Source organism: Fulmarus glacialis, unplaced genomic scaffold, assembly GCF_000690835.1.
Source record: "Fulmarus glacialis isolate BGI_N327 unplaced genomic scaffold, ASM69083v1 scaffold1295, whole genome shotgun sequence".
NCBI classification, from domain to species: Eukaryota; Metazoa; Chordata; class Aves; order Procellariiformes; family Procellariidae; genus Fulmarus; species Fulmarus glacialis.
The window spans coordinates 686-19,163 of NW_009210920.1; the positions used below are offsets into that span (position 1 = coordinate 686).

Genomic DNA, 18,478 nt, shown 5'->3' on the forward strand with positions numbered 1-18,478 from the left:
AGACACCTGTGTGTTTCAAAGCTATTGTTTAAAGCCAAAAGGCCCAATTCAGTAGGTGCTGAGATTCTTGTCCGAGATGCTGATGTGGGTGTATGGGAGGAGTGTTTAGCAGCCTCAGTTCTGATAAAGTCTTGCCCCCTTGTTTAGATCAGCAGCAGATGAAATCCCTGTCATACAGGAAATACTCCATGTCTCTCTGGATGAGTCTGGCAGGGGATTTGTAATAAATGGGAACAGAGAAAAAACTGCAAAGAAGCATTTAATCTTAAAAGTACTTGTGCACTTCTGGAACTGTGCAGAACCAGTTTCATAAGAAGTCACAGTAATTAGAACTTTTGATATCTGGAATGAATATTGCAACTCCTAAGCATAAGAAATAGCTACAGAAGGAGCATAGCCAGCTATAGTGGTGACTTACCTCTTCATTCCTTTCAGCTAGACAAACCCGGCTTTCTTGCATTCTCCATTGTGCTGGCAGCTGACACAGATTTTTAATCTCAAAGGTTCTTAACACACTCTCGCCCTGCTTAATCAAACCTAACCGAAGCGATGGAACATCAATACAAAGAAGTGGACCCTAGGACACCAGGAAACAGATGTCAGAACGGACACTTCTGCCAAAACTGCCTAATTAAGAAGCATACATTAGCTAAGACTAATGTTCAATTTCACAGAGAATAGCAGAAAGCAAATGCATTGTGTGTAATACAGAAAAAATCTTATTGTCATGGGAGTATCAACATTGACTCAATAGTTACTAGACAGCAAAAATACCTCCTGTTTGTAACTGCTTTAGATTTGTCAGGCCTTTAAAAGGCAAAAAGTTTTACATGGACAATAGCCAGGCCCCACAGCTAGTCATCCTGCAACACTGAACTGTTCCTTACCTTAAAAGCAGCCTCAACATGCAGTACAACTGGCTCTAGACAGTGTTCAATTTTACACTGCAGGTTATGGCTGATGCACCCAGGTTTGCTTCCAGTAATTGCCAGTTCAAATTCACAGAATTTATTCACATCTAGAAAAGAAAAATTCAGGGTCCTGTCTCACCGTTTTGTAAAGAAACCACCTGCTGCAAGCCTGTTACAGTAACTTCTGGAACCAAATTAAGTCTCCTGTTGGCTCCAGTGGGCTAGAGATCAGGTCTTGTTTTGCAACGTGCATTATAGTGCTCTGTGACTTTTCTCTTCCACTCGTACCAATTTAAACATTTCTGCCATTAGCTGATGCTTGCAAGTCACAGAAACTTTACCTATGACGCCAGTATGAGGTTCAACTTCCATGATGTCACAGGGAATGATTTTCTCCCATGTGTACTTGATCAATGATTTGCTGTTATTCCACATCTAAAACGATTAAAATCAACAAGACAATTAACGCACTTTAAGCTTTCATAGCAACAAGCCAATTTGCTGGGAGTACTGCGAACTAGGTATTGCAAGTCTTACATTACATACTTTGCAAACTCTAACCATATCCTGATCACCACTAAACATTATGACCTACTAATATACCTTGAATCTAGCTACAACATACTGTATCTTCACCTGAATCTTGAAATAAACTGAGCACGGTAAGAGTGGAAAGGTACAGAACTTCATCTAACCTCTGACTTGAGCAGTATTAACTCAGTGCCATGCACTAACTACTGTTATTTTTATGATAATGCTGTTTCCTTCCTTTCCTTTCCCCTCTGTGATGTAAAACAAGGACAAGAAGAAGTAGGATTCACCTGACTGGATTTCAGGTGTCTGCAAAATAGGTAAGAGCTCTACATCTGACCTCATCTCCTAGGAATTCTCTTTTCTGAAAATAAAGCCAATTAGACAATGCTGGGAGCAATTCCTCTGACCTATTTTAGCCTGTGGGATGAGATGAATCACCCCCCGGATGCTGCCAACCAGATCTCCACGGACTCTTAAGAAGAGTTTAGAGCAGGTAGGTCAGATGTGGAGATCTATGCCGAAAGCACTATATTAAGTCAGATGAACTCAGTGGCTACCTTCACACTAGTGAAGGTGTTTTCTGAAACTTAAAGAAAATCCATTAACCATTCTTTTCAAGAACTTTATCATATTTGAAGCCTTTTAAACTTTTTCCCCATTTTTCAAAAATGTTACAAACCTTCAAAGCTTAAACTTCAAATCCTTCTTTTGAGAGCAGCCTTTTTTTGCCAAAGGATCTGTGAGGGAGATGTAAGCTCTTGAAATCTTTGGCCTGCTCTTCAGATCTATTCAGACATTATTTCTTAATTACAGCAAATAACTTTGTTCTCTGAAGCACAATTATCTCTAAGCAGAGTTCAAATTCCTATCTTTTTAAGACTAAAAAAACAATGGGAAACTGTGAGGAATGTAATTATATTATCAGTAAGTGACTTAATTACCTATGCCACATGTGTAGCTATACCAGATTATTGGAAAGTATGAAATGGCTGTCTTAAGTTGAAAAAGAACTTCTAGGAAGAGAAAGCATAAAACTGAACGCTGATTAGCAGTATCTTTAAGAAAAAATGGGAAGACCATTAACTGGGAAATGTCTTCCTGCCTGGCTCTTGCTAACAGGCCTATTTTTCTGAAGTGAGTCTAAGATCAAAAGGACCCTGATCTATAGTGAAGAGGATGCTGAGTGAGTGGACAATTGCAGCAGCAGTCTGTCCCATAATGGTCAAACAGAAATTATCAGAACCTGGAGGAAAGAATAAGGTTTAGTAAGCTGCAGCATATGTGACTTTTGTAGCTCTTCTGTGCTTGCTGTAGTCCTTTGAATGCACAGTGCCTCTCTTATGAAGTAATTTAATCATGCATTGGCTATTCCTCCCAACCGGAAAACTTTTAAACTACAGGAGTGACAAAATGATAAGCAACAGGTTTGTGACCCAGAAGAACATTTAGAAGGGTAAAACTCTGTGGTATCAAACTTGAGAGATGAAAAAAGAACAAAGCCTGCTGCTTGGACTGTAGGGCTGAGGAGGCTTCCTCAGTGATTTCAGTACAGACCCTCCTGGAGTCACTGCCTCCTTCAAAAATATTTAAGAAAAACTAAAATGACATGGATTGTCTGATATCTTCTAATAACACCTATGACATCTAGTGACACAAAGCACATGGTAACAATGAAGTCAAAACCAAACAAACCTTAAATGTCTTTCTGACATTTACACCAATAAAGTTTTCTCCAGGGACGATAATGGCGTATGGTTCCAGAAGAAGATGAAATGGTTCTGTTGATCCTTTAACTTCTATTTCCAATGCTATTACATCCTCTGATTTGCATTCTGGGATGTTTTGAAGCATCCCCTCTTTTACCAAACTTTGGGAGGAAATACGGTAGAATTATTAAGCATCTTAAACTGGTGTTTAAACTGGATCCCGTCTTTTAATTGCCAGATCAGATCTGAAAATCACCAAAAGTTTCTCAACTACAGACTGCCTGTGTGCAGTTAGCTCAGACTGGGAACAATTAAAAACTGGAAAAATTACAGTAGTTCTCTAATGTACTCTCGTCGTCCCAGTCTGTTCACGAACAAGTAAGCAAGTCATAGACTGCTGTGACAAACAGTAGTAACAGGAAAACTTGCTGGAAATCTCAGCAGAAAGCCTGGAAAATGAACAGACAAAATGACAGTATTATATTTTTCCAAGAGAGGTGCAGCCCTAGCTAGGGCTAAGGCATGTGTTCAGACATGAGGGAAGATCACAGAGATGCTCTTTGTACCACTATTAGTTGTGCAGATAAAATCCTTTATAATCGTCAGTCCACCATCTCCAGAAAGATGAAGAATCCCAGTAACTTAATGTAATAGCATAGCTAAAATGTGGCTACACATCTTACCAGGAAATACTGTTTCTCAGCTTACCAAGGTGATTCTGGGATGTCCCTCAGTACCATCTGAATCACACTGTGATAATTCTTCAGCTACACACATGAAGAAGGAGAGGATTTTAATGTCAGTAAACAGTTATGTTGAGGATTAAAAAAGATTAAAAAGTAGTTTACATTTAAAGGATGAACTATCACCATCAGTGCACTAAGCTCTGATAAACAATATTCAAACTTTAGAGTTACTAAAAGAAAACATGTTTGACTACAAAATATTAAGCCAGATTCTGATCTCATGGTGTATGGTTCCAAGAAAAATACTCATTTTTGACATGCCTGTTATTATTTCCCTAGTATATTGCATACTACACACAAGCATCTGCAAACGCTCCCCAAATTAAGATCAGTACTGCTATACTAACTTAAAGTTTCTTCTAACCACTCCAGGGTATTTAGCTTAATTAACCATCAATCTATTTTGAGTAAGAAACTCTACTTTTCCAACATGGCAAAAGAGGATGCCTTCTATATTCTAATGGGGGGAAAAAAAGGAAATACAGAAGCAGGCCTTAAATTTGAAAGGCTTTGCAAAAGATTCATTTGTTTGTAGAGCGATATTAATTTAAGTGTATATGTTAATTCAATATATTTTTGTTAACAAATAAAAATCTTGACAATATCATTAATATATTTTTCTAACTAATTAAAGTATTTCAAAAAGCCAGTTAGTTTCTCTTCCATACTTACTTGAGGTATTCTATCAATCACTACAGCATAAGATACTCCCACTCTTGGGCTTTCTTTGGATCGAGTTTCTTTAAATACAGTGAGCTCATGCTCCTTATTTACACGGATAGCAGAGCAGAATCTAAGACAACAGTCACTGATACAGCTGCATTCAAACATCGTTGCACCCCTCTTTATCCACAGCTGCATACCATCATTTCTCTGCCAAAAGCTACTACTACCCCCTTAATTTAGCACACAGCTGTTCACAGGGCCCATTTCAGCCCAAAAAAGCTACAGTTGGAAACAGTTTAAATAATCACTGTTTGCTAACCAAACTTGTTTAGGCTGCAGTAGGTATGGGGCACATCCCCAAAGCAGCTCACTCAGCAGATGGGAAGGGTCAGGAGATTGTGGAGGAGCTGGTAATGTGAGAGTGGTAACTTTACCAGCCAGCACAGCTGCAGCTATGAGGACGTGTCCACAGTTTCAGTGTAAAATTAATTCTGTTCAATCAGTACCAAAAATGACATGAGATCAGAAACTGTCTCAGATTTTGCAGTCAAAACATGTTTTCTTCTAGTAACTTTCTACATTTTGAACACTGTTTATCAGAGCATAGTACCAGCTAATTAAATTTAATTCAGAAAGCTGCACAGCAAGGATTTTATTACTTGCATAAAAACAGCTGGAGTTTGTAGATAGGAAGGAATCACAAGCCATACCTCCTGTGGAGTGTAAGTGAGAATAAACTCATGATCAGCATGGGGAAGCAAAACTCCCTGCTCAGGATTTAGGAAGAAGGCTGACTCTGTGTCTCGATTGTACTTGAGCTTCATAAAGTCTGCAGTTTCTTCGGGTATTAATGGTTTCAGATTAGGCTTTATTATCTGCCAGTAGAAAGGAAGTTCTATGTGGCTGCAAAGATATCAATAAACAACAAAAAGCTATGATTAAAAAAATCAGATATTATTGAGTAAAATATTGGGAGAAAATTTTCAGTTCCTTTTTCCATGTAGGGAATTCCTCTCCTTCAAAATTACAGGGTTGAGACGTACCAGTCTTTGTGAGCTACAAAGCTGATGAGGCAGCATAGATCAGAGTATATAAATTGTACAAAGAACATGCTAATATATGGAAGTAAATTATATAAATGTGCAAGATATGTTAACACTTTCTTGCCTTATCTAACTTGTCAGGTAACGCAACTTTCAGGAAACTTTACAATTCTTCTTTCAAGAATCTGAGATCAACATATCAGTATGTTTGCATTGGATCACTGCTGATGGTCTACATAACATTCTGAATTTAATCCAAGTGCAAGCTGTGGTCTTTAACATACCAAGAAACACAGAGGCTCCAGCTAAGATCATAGCAATGGCTCTGCAATATTCCTCGTAATCCAGAAAAGGTTGCTTAACTGCGTTGCTTCAGCAGAAGTGTATTCCTTGGAATGTGTTCATGGGTTTTAAAACCTTGCTCATACTGACCTCAAGAACTTTGCCTTACTAAGGGGAGGAAGGACACTGGAATTTGGAAGTGAGTATCAATGACATAAAACTGAACATGTACAATTTCTTGTATCACTTTCCATAGCAGTCTTTCCTGCTTCTGTGGAGTTCAGTCTCAGCCTGTCCAGCTTTGTTTCACACAAACGCTGACACCAGATGTGCAGGGACTGCTGTCAGGATTATAACACAGGGAAAATGTGGAAATTGGCATAGTCACACCCTTTGTCAGTTTACAGTATCCAGTTCACTGAATCACACTTTCTGTACCCAAACAGTACTCTGTTCTGGCATTATGCATGTGTGGTTTCCAGGACACAAAACAAACTTCCAGAAATTCACTGTAGCAAGTAGCGATTTACATGAATGTATCTAAAACCAGCACTGACCTCCTCACTGCTTTGATGGCCTGCAGCCTCTAACTACTGCAGTCATGCACATTAGTGCACTTCTATTATTGTCCAACTGATTTTGATCAAAATCAGGATTCCACTATGTTCAGTACAACGTAATTGCACATAGGGACATATTCCTTGACTTCAAGTAGTGTTTATATTTAAATCTATTAGGACTCAATAGTAGGAATCCTCGGAAAGTTTTAATATGAGCTAGTTACATTTGGTTCGTGTTTTAATCAGTGGAGATCCAGTGGAGTCCAGGACGCATTATGTCTTGTTCTATGGGAGATGTCTACAGTCAGAATTGCATCCTTAAAAGCATTATTTCCCTGCACTATGAAAGGAAAAGAGTACAGGGTGCTTAGCTCAGTTGCACAAGTATACATTGTAGACATGTAAAGTTAGATAAATCCCATCTGGATGACCCTGTTAAATACTTCCTGCAACCATCCATATTTATGAATCTTTTGCAGCTGTAGATTTATCTATACTGAGGCAAATATGTTGACCTTGGTAGTGTATGAGCCAAATGGTATCACTAATGGTTGCCATTATGTTTGATCTATATATAATGTTCCCGCTCTTACAAGCATATCCTTGAACCTTAATTACAAAACAATGAAGCAAGAAGAAGCAAGGCTTCTGCACAAAGTTTATCAAGCGTACAAAGGTTTCTCTAGCTTGAGAGAGGATGGTATCAAAAATGAGATCCCTACCAGTATGTTCAGACTGCAGAGCATTACTCTATTAATAGTAGCTACGTACGTAGAGTTTCTTATAACCAATTTCTTCTCCTCGGTGGCATGTGGGTTTTGGGGGTCAAATCGTATGAGATGCTGTGCTGTTACATCAGTAACTTCACCGGGTCCAGGTTTGCTTTCTCCACCTGTGACGAACAAAAGCTCCAGAGCTATCAGCTGTCCAACCCCTTGAAGAAATAAGTAGGTATTACTGTTTACCATCTGGCTATTAACACTGTTCATATTACTTATTAAAAGCAAATGCCAGCAATGGCCATTACTGATTATATTTGGTGTTTCCTCAAGTTTCAGAACTCCAATGCATTAATTGTACAATATTTTCCTGATGTTCTTTGTTCATCAACCTATATCAATAGAGACCTTCTCTTGATGAATTTAATAGATTTGGATTTCAGGGTCACAACCTCAGCTCACTTACATCAGCATCGTTCATGAATTTAATAGATTTGGATTTCAGGGCCGCAACCTCAGCTCACTTACATCAGCATCGTTTAACTGAAGTGCGCAGAACATTTGCAATGTTTGATAATGTGGCTCCCAGATGTTTTGAGCAGTATATTAAAATAAAAATAAAAATAACCAGCAAATGCACTAGTAAAAAATTTCCAAAGGAAATATCTGCAATAAAGTGATTAAATAGACTACAAGTCAAGCCCAATGTTACAGCACTCACAATTACATTACAGGACAAGGACTAACATTTACAAGAATTTCAACTGGTTTCATTAGCTAATCCAAAGACTGCCTATCTCTTCCTGAATACCCTAATCCAAGACGTGCCCCAAATTTGCTTCACACCCAAGCGTATGTTAAAGTCCTGTTAAAGCTGATGTTTTATAGTTTGTCATGTTACCTTATCGATACAAAAGCCTAAGAAACGAATTGCACCTGGCTACAGGAGTTCTTTTCTGCTACTTGGTGACATTTTACATTTGGATTTTTGGCTACAGTGGGTTAAAAGCTCAGTGCTTTCTGAATCCCATGTATTTCATGCACTAGGATGGAGTAGCAATAATAGCTATAAAAATGCTTAGCATTTAACACGTCAGGGGACAAAGTATTTGCTTAATCCAATGACATAAAATCTTATCATCACTTCAAGCCATCAACCACCACCCACATTATTTGAGTATCTACAGTGTTAGAAACATGATCTCTGAAAGGTGTTAGAAACAAACCTGTGACTGTAACATCATTGACTTGGTAATTGTCACAAACAATGGTGTATGTTTGCTGTGAGACTTCCGGAAAAGAAGGGAAAAACACTACCTGAAAGAGAGAAGTGAAATAGCAATGTCTGTAACTGATTTCTCTCCAGGAAGTAATAAACTTCAATTCGTAAATGTTCACTAAAGGACAGTTCTAGTGATTAGTAATTAATTCTTACATTTGCAAGAAACAGACAGTGTCACATTCCCTTAATGCAGAACAGAAAGAAATAGGTGGTTTCTGGGTCACTAAACCTACATGCGTGTATCTGGATGGTCACCAGAGGCTGCCTTTGTAATCACAGGACGTGTGGGCAGTCTACTGGGTCAGTTGTATGAATTGCACCCTCAGAATTGAATCTGCCCTCAGTCACTTACTGGGCAACGCCACTACTGCCTGTCAAGTTACAACAGTGTGACCAGGGCAGCTGCTGTGTGCTTTCCCTGAGCTCCACCTCAACAAAAATGGTTCAGGGGCCAAAACCTTTGGCTGTGCAATGTGCACCATTGTTATTCTATCTCTTACCCATTACTGCCTGCAAACCCAACCCATGCTAAATCCATCTCTCTCTCCCACATGTACCTGGCCCTGCTGAAGCAATGCATCTGGGGAGACATAAAGGAGGAGAAATGTTTCTCCTTTATCCACACCTGCCTGACCCGTTCCTCTTATCAACAGCCAGGAAGAACTGGAAAAAGGAAGGGCTGGAGGCTAGCCATATTCTCCATAGCACTCTTCCTCTCCTCATAGTGATACTATTATAAAATGTGGCCCACATCAGAGAAAGCAGTGGTGGCAACCAGTCATGTACACCTACTGCAGGACCTTTTTCAGGAAAGAGCACAGCATAAGTGAAGGATTTGTACCTGCTGCTCTACAATGAAAGAATTTTTTTCCTCATGTGTCCTTTTTTTCCAAGGAAGTTCAGAAAGGAAAAGTTTCTTGGACTTGACACTGCAGATGGAGTGAAATAAGAACTCCTGTGTCCTCAGATTCCTGTTTTCTCTATCAGGATTCTTTATGTGGGGAAAATCTGACTGGTCTCTGAGTGGCTAAGCAAGACTTGGAAGTTGCAATGAAAGACTCTCCAGTAAGACTCACAATTGCAATTCTTCCAGCATAATTGCACAAAAGGATTTGAGCATTTTTGCTCACGCAAACCCAAATCCGCAAGGTCCAGCCAAGATCTTCTACAATGTTCTTGTTTGCTAATGTATTTGGTAAAGTACCAATACTTTCTATAGCAGTTGGTACTAACCTCTACTGTTGTACTCTGCCCTGGAGCTAGCTCAAAAACAGCAGGATGGATCCCAAAAGGATCTTGTATCACAAAACCAACAGTGGCAACAGCCTAGGTTTTTAAAAAAAAACAAAAAGAAAAAAAAGAAAAAAAAGAAAAAAGAGAAAGATTAATAAATTAAATTGATCAGGTGGTTGTTTTTAAAATAGGGTTTAGGGTTACCTAAAACAGCAGTGTACTACATCACCACTGTTCTACCTCTTACTGTAATTTTTTTTCACACATCTCAAAAGTATGTGGCTTATGTATATGGCTTAATTAGAAGAAATGCTCCATGCTTTATAATTACCTGGGTGAAAGCAGGAGGGAAGGTGCTGTCTCCAAAGACAAATGATAGTGCCAGGAGCCCTAATATTCATATTTACAGAAGAACAGCTATGCCTGAGCGTAGGAGCTCTGTTTGTTTCTCCACGCTTATGACTCACTTCGAGTTGGAACTGTAAAGCATTTCAGGGAGGACAATCTGGCACATCAACTATCCCATTAGCCTTTTCTCCAGCACAAAAAATGCCAATCTACCACTCACATCTTATCTTCTTTGTCTGTTTCACTTAGACCCTGTTTTGTGATGGGAAGTTAAAGACAGAACAGTACTGGAGTGGACTGCTAGGGTCTACAGGTGCAGCAAGGTCAGTAAGTGAAACCTCTGGTGGGTAGGGGGAGGAAATCAGCTCAAGCAAGGCTAGAACTGATTGCATTTCTATTTGCTTTAAGGGTAAGATTAAAGTTCAAGCCAGTTGTCCTTTCCCCTCACCACTGAGCAAGACAACTTCTTCCAGAGGCAAGCCAGAGCACAAGCAGGAGGTACGGACATCCAGGGAGATTGGGCTCGAGTATAAATGTGAACCTCTGAGGGAATGGAACAATACAGTGTCCCCAGCAAGGCCTTATTACTTGCTAATATACCATGACTAGATTAAAGGCCTTCACGTCAGGGCATCTATACCACACCATGTCCAGTATTTCCCTTCTAATCACTCACCCTGAAATTAGGAGGTGGCCAGGCTTTCTTTGGCATTATACAGAACTTCCCAGTGCTAAATCCCTCATTTCTGCACAAAATCATCCTTACTTTTATTCCTCCAACAAGGCAGGAACCACAGTCTATAATGCGAGGCACTGCAATGAGTAACACAAAAATCAGACTACACAGTGAAGGCTAGCAGCTGGCAAAGCCAGTTCTTAAATAACTCGTTAAAGACAACATTACTGCATATGAATACGCTAGGTGCTGCAATCCTAAAAAGCCTTAAATTCTTTCCGTTTGAAAGTTAAACAGTATGAGGTGCATATTTCTACATTCATCTTACATTTTAACGGTGCTTCCTACATAAAGACTCCATTGAATGACGACAAAAAGTAAGATGATTTTTAAAAAAGCTCAGTATAACAGGAAAGGTGAATTTACAAAAAATCAAAGCAAGTTTCTGCAAAAATAATCCTGGTTGTTACCGTTGAGGCTAGATATCTGAGAGGTGAATCCTGCAAATATGTCATACCATAAATAATTAATGTAACATTCCATGAATATTAATTAATAGCATCAAATATTCATAACTAAATCATAATTCCTTAATACTTAGGATTAGTAATTACAGTTAGGAGTTCAGGAATCAACAAGACACAAACCTAGAAAAGTGGCTCCTGCTCACTCCTTTAATACAATTTAAAAAACATAAGCTTGATGTGGCAAGAACAAATAATTGAGGAAAAATTTGACAGGATTACCTTTTAATAACTAATAAATCTATTATGAGTGAAAATGAGATAGATATAAAAATGTAGAAAATGCACTGCCAAGTTTGTCCACATTCGTTTTGTGACATATAATTGGAGACAGTCAAACAAAAAAAAAAAGTCCATTTAACTTTAGAGAAACTTAAGAATTGGACATTACTGACATGTTAACACTGGAGGTAGTCTTTTAGCTTGGATTGGGATCAGAAGAGGTTCTGATACTTGAGTCTTCACTAACATACAATCTTCATAATCTCCTAGATATTCAGGAATAAATTGGACCGTATACTGGCATGTCATCCCAGGAGCAATCATTCCTCCCTTTCCCGGAAATTTTCCTTGAAAAAAAAAAATGCAGAGAATTGAAAAAATTAAAACCTCCCAAAGTTGGCATATGTATTTATGATCACATCTCCCTCTGGAAAGGTGCCTGTAAACTCTCCCCATTTATTGCCTAAGTCAAGCTGATGAAAACAAATGACCACAAAAGGCCTGCCAGTGTAATCTCTGTACATGCATATCTTCCACTGAACTCAAAGATTTTTTGTCTGAAATATGCTTCTCATAACTACAGAAAATCGAGTGAGGAGAAACGTAGAGACATTACCCAGTTTTCCCCTGCTACAAGACAACAAGGTTTACATGGGGGCATCTAATTTCTCAATACTCCTCCAGTGTTGTGACTGAGATACCACCATCTCCTTAGGTAATCTATCCCAGTGCCTGGCTATCCTACTATAGGAAAGATGTTTTTCTTAACTTCCCCCTGACCTAACCTTCCTTGCTGAATTAAGTTATTTCTTTCCCTCTCCCCCTAATGACTTCAGTGGAAACTACATCTGTTCCTAGATGAATTTTGGATAAAACTCAATCTAGGTATTCCACAGATACATTTCAATCCAGCTTCAAACACTTCAATGTTAGTTAGTCTCGAATTCCTCATTAGACCATTTGAATCCGCTTATGAGTTGCATGTGAATGGTCCTAGAGACCTAAGTCAACCTTCAGTTTCTAAAGAACTGAGCACTATGGATAGCAGAACCAAACAGAACATCTCTGAAAAATCTTTGTCCAAGCAGATAAATTAGATCTCTTATGTGTTAACATCTTACAGGCAGTAAAAAGAACCCTTACCTGGCCCAATGGCAAATGCTGAAGTAGAGGGGGGGATAAGTCTTACATGATGGCATGTTGAAGTGATGTTCTGTAGCTCTATAGTCATCTGAATTTAAAAAGAAAATAAAATACTCCATCGTATTTATCATCACTCATTATAATGTTTGCAATTCCCTAGTACTCTGCTAGTAGTAACTAATTTTTCATCGCAACCAACCTAAAAATCTGTTTATTCAATAAAGGCTGAATCAGATACTACCAAAACAAAGCAGAGACTGAAAAGGGTCCCTGTTAGTTTTCACTGGTTAGTGTGTCAGTGGCATCTGCGAAAGAGTATCTTCAAGGAAGCTAAAGGGTCATTAATTCAATATAAAGAAGAAACTCAGACTTCTGTTAAACTGCAGCAAGCCAAAAGATTGGGTGAAATATGTAGATCATGGCAGGACATAATGCTTCTCTGGTAGAATTAACTCTCTACAAAGAAGTAAGTTCTCACCTCATAAACCTGGCCGACTTCATAATCAGAAAACAAAACAGCAGGTGGATTGGCAAGAAACACAGGAACAAATGAGGTATCACTGAAAGATAAAAAAAAAGAGACATTATCTTACTGCCTAGTTCTTTAAATACTGATAAAATGAGAAACTGCAAAATGTATCCCTTCGCAAAAACAAAATGTCATACAGACATACTTTGTTTCCTAAGAGACTATACAGACATTTAGCTCAAAATACCTACATGTAAATCCACAGTAATTCTATAGTGGAGCTCTCTGTGTGCTCCAGCTCAGAATCAAGAAGCTGTATATACTGCATACCCTTTATTATCTTCTGCTTTTCTTCTGGCTATAGTTTGTTCCACCTTTTCTTGAGAAATGACAAGAGATTTGCCTCCATGAAGAGCATTTGGTGGGAAAAAGCGGGGGTTCTTCAAGTAATTCTGTCTTTTCTCAAGTTTGGCAAGGTAAGCACGCTCACTTTCTCCCTCTGCTTTGCACTTACTATCTTTCCAGGCTAGCTTCTGCGAGGCACTAGTTTTCTTTGAAAAACAAAGAGATCATGGTGCAAAATTAAGCACGGCAATTTTGAGGATGATGAAAAAGGTATCTGTACATGTCTAATTAAAGCTATACAGCATTGAAAATTCATGTAGAAATATTGTATTTGTCTTTTCTTAACAGATCAAACAAAATTAGTACTGGAGCCAAATCAACAATGCATTGATATTCACCCTCTGTTACAGGAACAGCAACAGGCCCTACAGTTCTGACAAAGTAAAACAAATAAATCTGTAAAATGTACCTTACTTGTCTTTTTAGTCTGGTGGCTAGAGTCTGGAGTTGAAGGCAGAGTTAATGTGCATAAAGACACATTTGGCAGACTACCAGATATTTTCTGTAGGTGTGCAATCTCTGCAGGCATCTGGTCCCGTGAGCCTGAACATACACGCTGTTTAAAACTAAATGTCTCTTTGATGTAGCCAGGTTCTGATTTTCCTGCAATTCAAAGAAAAATTTAATTCTATAAGAGAAAAACATGAATTATAAGCATTTATTCTAAGCATAAGTATGAATTTATTTTAGTCTTGTTGATGGTAAAAATACACTTTAAATCCTCTAGAATTTAATTTACATTTATAATTTATTTTGCACAAATGAAGCTTAGCACTTTAATAAGAAAGCTTTTAGAAATACTAATTAAACAAGCTATATACAAAGAAAGTTATATTACTCTCAGAAAGCTATGTTAATCTTACAAATGAGTGGAACTTAGAATGTCCTGTTCAGTTTACAAAAAATTCTGTGTGATGGACTTATGACAGTCAGAAAATTGACATAAACAGTATGTACCAACTAGTCCCATGTTTCTATAGGTAGAAAGAAAATTGCCACCTCAGAGGAAACTCTGAGATGTTAGATTTTTGGCTTTGTTTGGAATTACAATGGACAAAAAATCCAAATCTTGGAATTTGTGACTAAGTTGATTACTCTGAAATGTTTGTTTTGACTTGACTGAAAAATTTCATTTTATTGATACTAAAACCTTTCACCTTGACTCACCCATGAGTAAAAGAAGTAAAGAAGTCTTGACATTGCCCAAAAGATTTTTCTTACTGATCTTCATTTGCAAATTAAACTGATATGTTTCCAGAACTGGAAAATTTTAAACCCAAAATATAGAATTCTATCTCACTGAAAATAGTTTTTACTTTAATGTAACCACTTCCCTTCTCTGTATACAAGATATAATTGCAGCTTTGTGCTAACGAAATTGAATAGAGGGAAGGGCAGTCACAATTAATACAGTTTTTGTGTCAGATGGCAAGAACTGTAAACAAATGTGCGACAACCATTAAATTTCATATTAAAGCACATTGAAACTCAGTAATTTTTAACAATTTTATTTTGATAATGTCCTTTTAGTGGAATTTTGTGCTTGTAATACTAGAGTCCCTTCTGCTTTGGCAGAAAACTATAAAAATATACTCAGATCTGCTACATTCTCCAATGCTTCAATTCTTATAGAGTGTTCTAAAAAGTCTAAATTATTCTCTGCTTTAGAAGTTACCTTTTGGTGCTTTAGTAACAGGTAATTTATCAGTGATGTAATCATCAGGGCAGGTTAAATGATTTTTTCTGAGAAGTTCATTACCCACAATCCACCTAAAAGAGGATGCCACTGCAACAGTAAAACAAAAAAAAAAAATTTCAAAAATGCAAAAGCTTAGCCCCTTAAGATAAACTATCTTAATCAATCCAAAGTAATGTTGTCTTTATAACTCATCACTATCAGGTAATATTTTTTGACAGAGAAACAGTCTGGTCTTTTAATCCCAAGACTTGGACATGCATCTCCACAATTCTAAATTCAGTTCAAACCCAGCTATGCAGCCATCAGAGAAACATTTAATCTCTGTTCGTTGCTGCTATGTATCAAAGTGTGTATGCCTGTAATAAAGTTAGGTGGTAAGCCATTAATTGCAAATTTAATACCTTGAAAATGACCTGGTCATTTAGTTTCTTACAGCGCTAAACAGATGTTACTCTACTTGAATCTCTGCACAAAATCCTTCAAAGTTGCTCTATTGATGTAAAGCCAAACTAAAAGCTCACTGAGTCTAGTGACAGTCCTACCAGTGATTGAGACAAATGTTGCATTCATCTCCAGGTATCATAAGCATGTACTGGGGAGAGACAGTATTTCCAGACTCCTCACCTGGTGGCAATCCCATTTTGTGGAATTCTTCCCCCGCATCTGCCTTCAGCATGTTTAGGGCCCTTTCTTCTTCAGCTTTTGCCTGATCCTGGGCCTGAATGATGTTCTCTTCTACTATGTCAGCTTCTGTCAGTCGGCACTTATATTCAGCAAGAAGCTGTCACAGGCATGGGTGAATGTAGAGAAATGAGTTTGATTTGAGCTGTCACAAATTATTAAAGATCTCCTTGCAGATAAATGTTTTCTATTTCCCTTTAAGAGGTAGCCTGGTGAAACATCACTACTTTACAAGCATAAACTGGCCTGCTAAAACACTGTCATTCCTATCATTTAACTTGTGCTGGGTAAGAAGCACTACCCAAGAAAAACGTATGAAAGATGAGGAGGCTCTCTCAGGACAAGAGAAATGTCTTTTACCTTCTGTGGGACAGTAGCAAATGCACTGTATTTGGCCTAACAGTGTAGGATTAAATTTAAACTGAATGCTCCCTCCTAGTTACTAGGAAGGTTTTCTAAAACTCCAAAATATCCCAACAGTGATACTTCACTTCTCCTGACATATTTTGGATCACTCTGCCCAGTGTAGTAAGTGCTTTACAAGCACAACTCAAAAAGAAAAATCCTGCCTCAAAGAGGTATCAATGTAAGTTAAAGAGAGAATATAGCAGAGGCACAGAGAAATACAAGACCAACACCAAGAGAAACTGATGGACATTGGTCTCAAGAGTATCTGTAGCCTAACTGAGCTTTCTGGAGAGCTGTTATGTAACAAGGTTTAATCTTTTGGCTCATTTAATAGAACTAAATAATTCATTTAATAGAATAAAATAATTCCATTTAATTTTTTAAATAGAAAGGGTAGGACGCATCTCGGCTAAAATGAGATGCTTCCTCCTGTCCTGCTTGTTCTGGGATCCCTTCACTGTCACTGGAATCCAGGAGATGATCCCACCCGATGCCAAAGTTGCTACCTAAAATGGATCAGATGGATTGTGCCCTAAAAGTGCCTGGTTTGGTGTTTTTTTTTTCTTTTTTCTGATGATACAGAGAGCCTTGGGTGACTAGTTCAGCTGTAACATACATGTTACAGACATGTACTGTCAGTTGAAATGAACCTTATCCAAGCAGAAGTAGTCCATTTATTACTGAGAACATACTGTGTCCACCAATACATTCATAAATGACTCAGAAGAAATACAAAACTTCAGATTTTTCACGTCTGATAACCTTTGAAGAGGGTAGGATGACACAAAATGGAAAAAATACCTGTTGCTCAAGTCATCCAGCAATAGCCTCTACTTTTATACACTGACAATAGCTATCAGAGCAATGATTAATACAAGTATTTTGCATTTCTACTGTTGATTTCATCCAAGATTCCCAAACAGCGTTGCAAATGCTAATGGATTATGTGTCATAGCGCACCACTAAGGTAAGCATATATAAATAATATTTGCAGCATCTGGTTTCAAAATGCAGCACATGAGAATACTTTACTGCAAGATAGGAAGTCTAGTACACTGACCAGCAGTTACAGGGAGAAGTTGTCAGTGAGCAGAATAGGCATTTAAAGTGCTATTGGTTTTACTGGTTTTACTCTGTGTCTGAAAAGCCGTCCAGAGCTAGGAATATCATGAAGGAGCATGTAGTGAATATTAATTTATATGAAAGGCTCTGTGGGAAACTGCTCAAGTAAATTTCCATTAAAATGTCAATTCTAGGACACCCCCCCCGCCCTTTTATTTTATTTTACAGAAGATCTAGAAATTACGAAGTAGCAATGAAAGCTGAACCGAGCTCCAAACTCTGACTTGCTTTCGACTTGTACCTTACCTTGCTCCTCCGTAAAAGTCTCATGATAAACATCGTCTCCTCCTCGGGACTTGATCCAGTTTCTCTCCATGTCCACCCCGGTAACATCTCCAGTGTACAGGTCCTCAAAGGTGCTAGCCAGCAAGTGGGAGATGTCCTGAGGAAAAATGAGGATGTTAGTGCTTATGGCCTGAGACAGGATTGGAGGAGGTCCCCAGGCGAGACATGAGGGCACGTGCAAACAGCTGGAATTAGCGAACCAAGGAGGAAAAGTGGGGGAAAAGGGCTTGCAAAGGTACCCGGGAAGTACCCCAAAAGTGAACACTGAGGTGTGGAGGCATGTAAGTATGTGCGTGTGTGTGTACACAAGGAAAGGTACCCGGGAAGTACCCCAAAAGTTAACACTGAGTGTGGAGGCATGTGTGTAAGTATGTGCGTGTGTGTGTACACAAGGTTGTGCACACACACGGACAGTGTGCCTGTGCTGGCTGGCTGTACGTGTAGGTGATGGTGGCGGACACGTTCTTCTGTGTGCATACAGCGTGTGCGTGTTCCATGGTTTATGTAGGAGTGTGTGTGTATGGGGCTGTGGAGTGTGCAAGGGAGAGAGATACAAGCGCTGTACAGGGTATATGCGTGTATGTGCCAGGGTGCATGCAGGGGTGTGTCTATGTGTGTATGTGTGTGCACAGCGGTGTGCAGGGGTGTGAGGCTGTTTGCAGCAGGAGGTGTCTCTGTGTGTGTGTGTCCGTGTGCAGGGATGTGAGGCTGTTGGTGGCACGGTGTGTGTCTGTGTGTGCGTGTGTGTCCGTGTGCAGGGGTGTGAGGCTGTTGGTGGCACGGTATGTGTCTGTGTGTGCGTGTGTGTCCGTGT

The 18,478-nt window shown here is 38.8% G+C and overlaps 1 protein-coding gene across 1 annotated transcript; it reads right to left on the reverse strand.

Annotated features, from left to right (window-relative positions):
• Positions 1-418: 418 nt before the first annotated feature.
• On the reverse strand, positions 419-17,761 carry DLEC1 (deleted in lung and esophageal cancer 1; the record flags this gene model as incomplete). Its single annotated transcript, XM_009577306.1, has 18 exons — positions 419-577; positions 888-1,018; positions 1,253-1,346; positions 3,138-3,312; positions 3,860-3,918; positions 5,274-5,466; positions 7,220-7,382; positions 8,394-8,484; positions 9,683-9,775; positions 10,707-10,843; positions 11,626-11,799; positions 12,596-12,683; positions 13,074-13,155; positions 13,395-13,615; positions 13,879-14,072; positions 15,145-15,255; positions 15,793-15,949; positions 17,621-17,761. Coding segments are annotated over 18 exons (2,463 nt in total), but the record flags the coding sequence as incomplete, so codon positions are not given.
• Between the last annotated feature and the right edge of the window lie 717 nt (positions 17,762-18,478).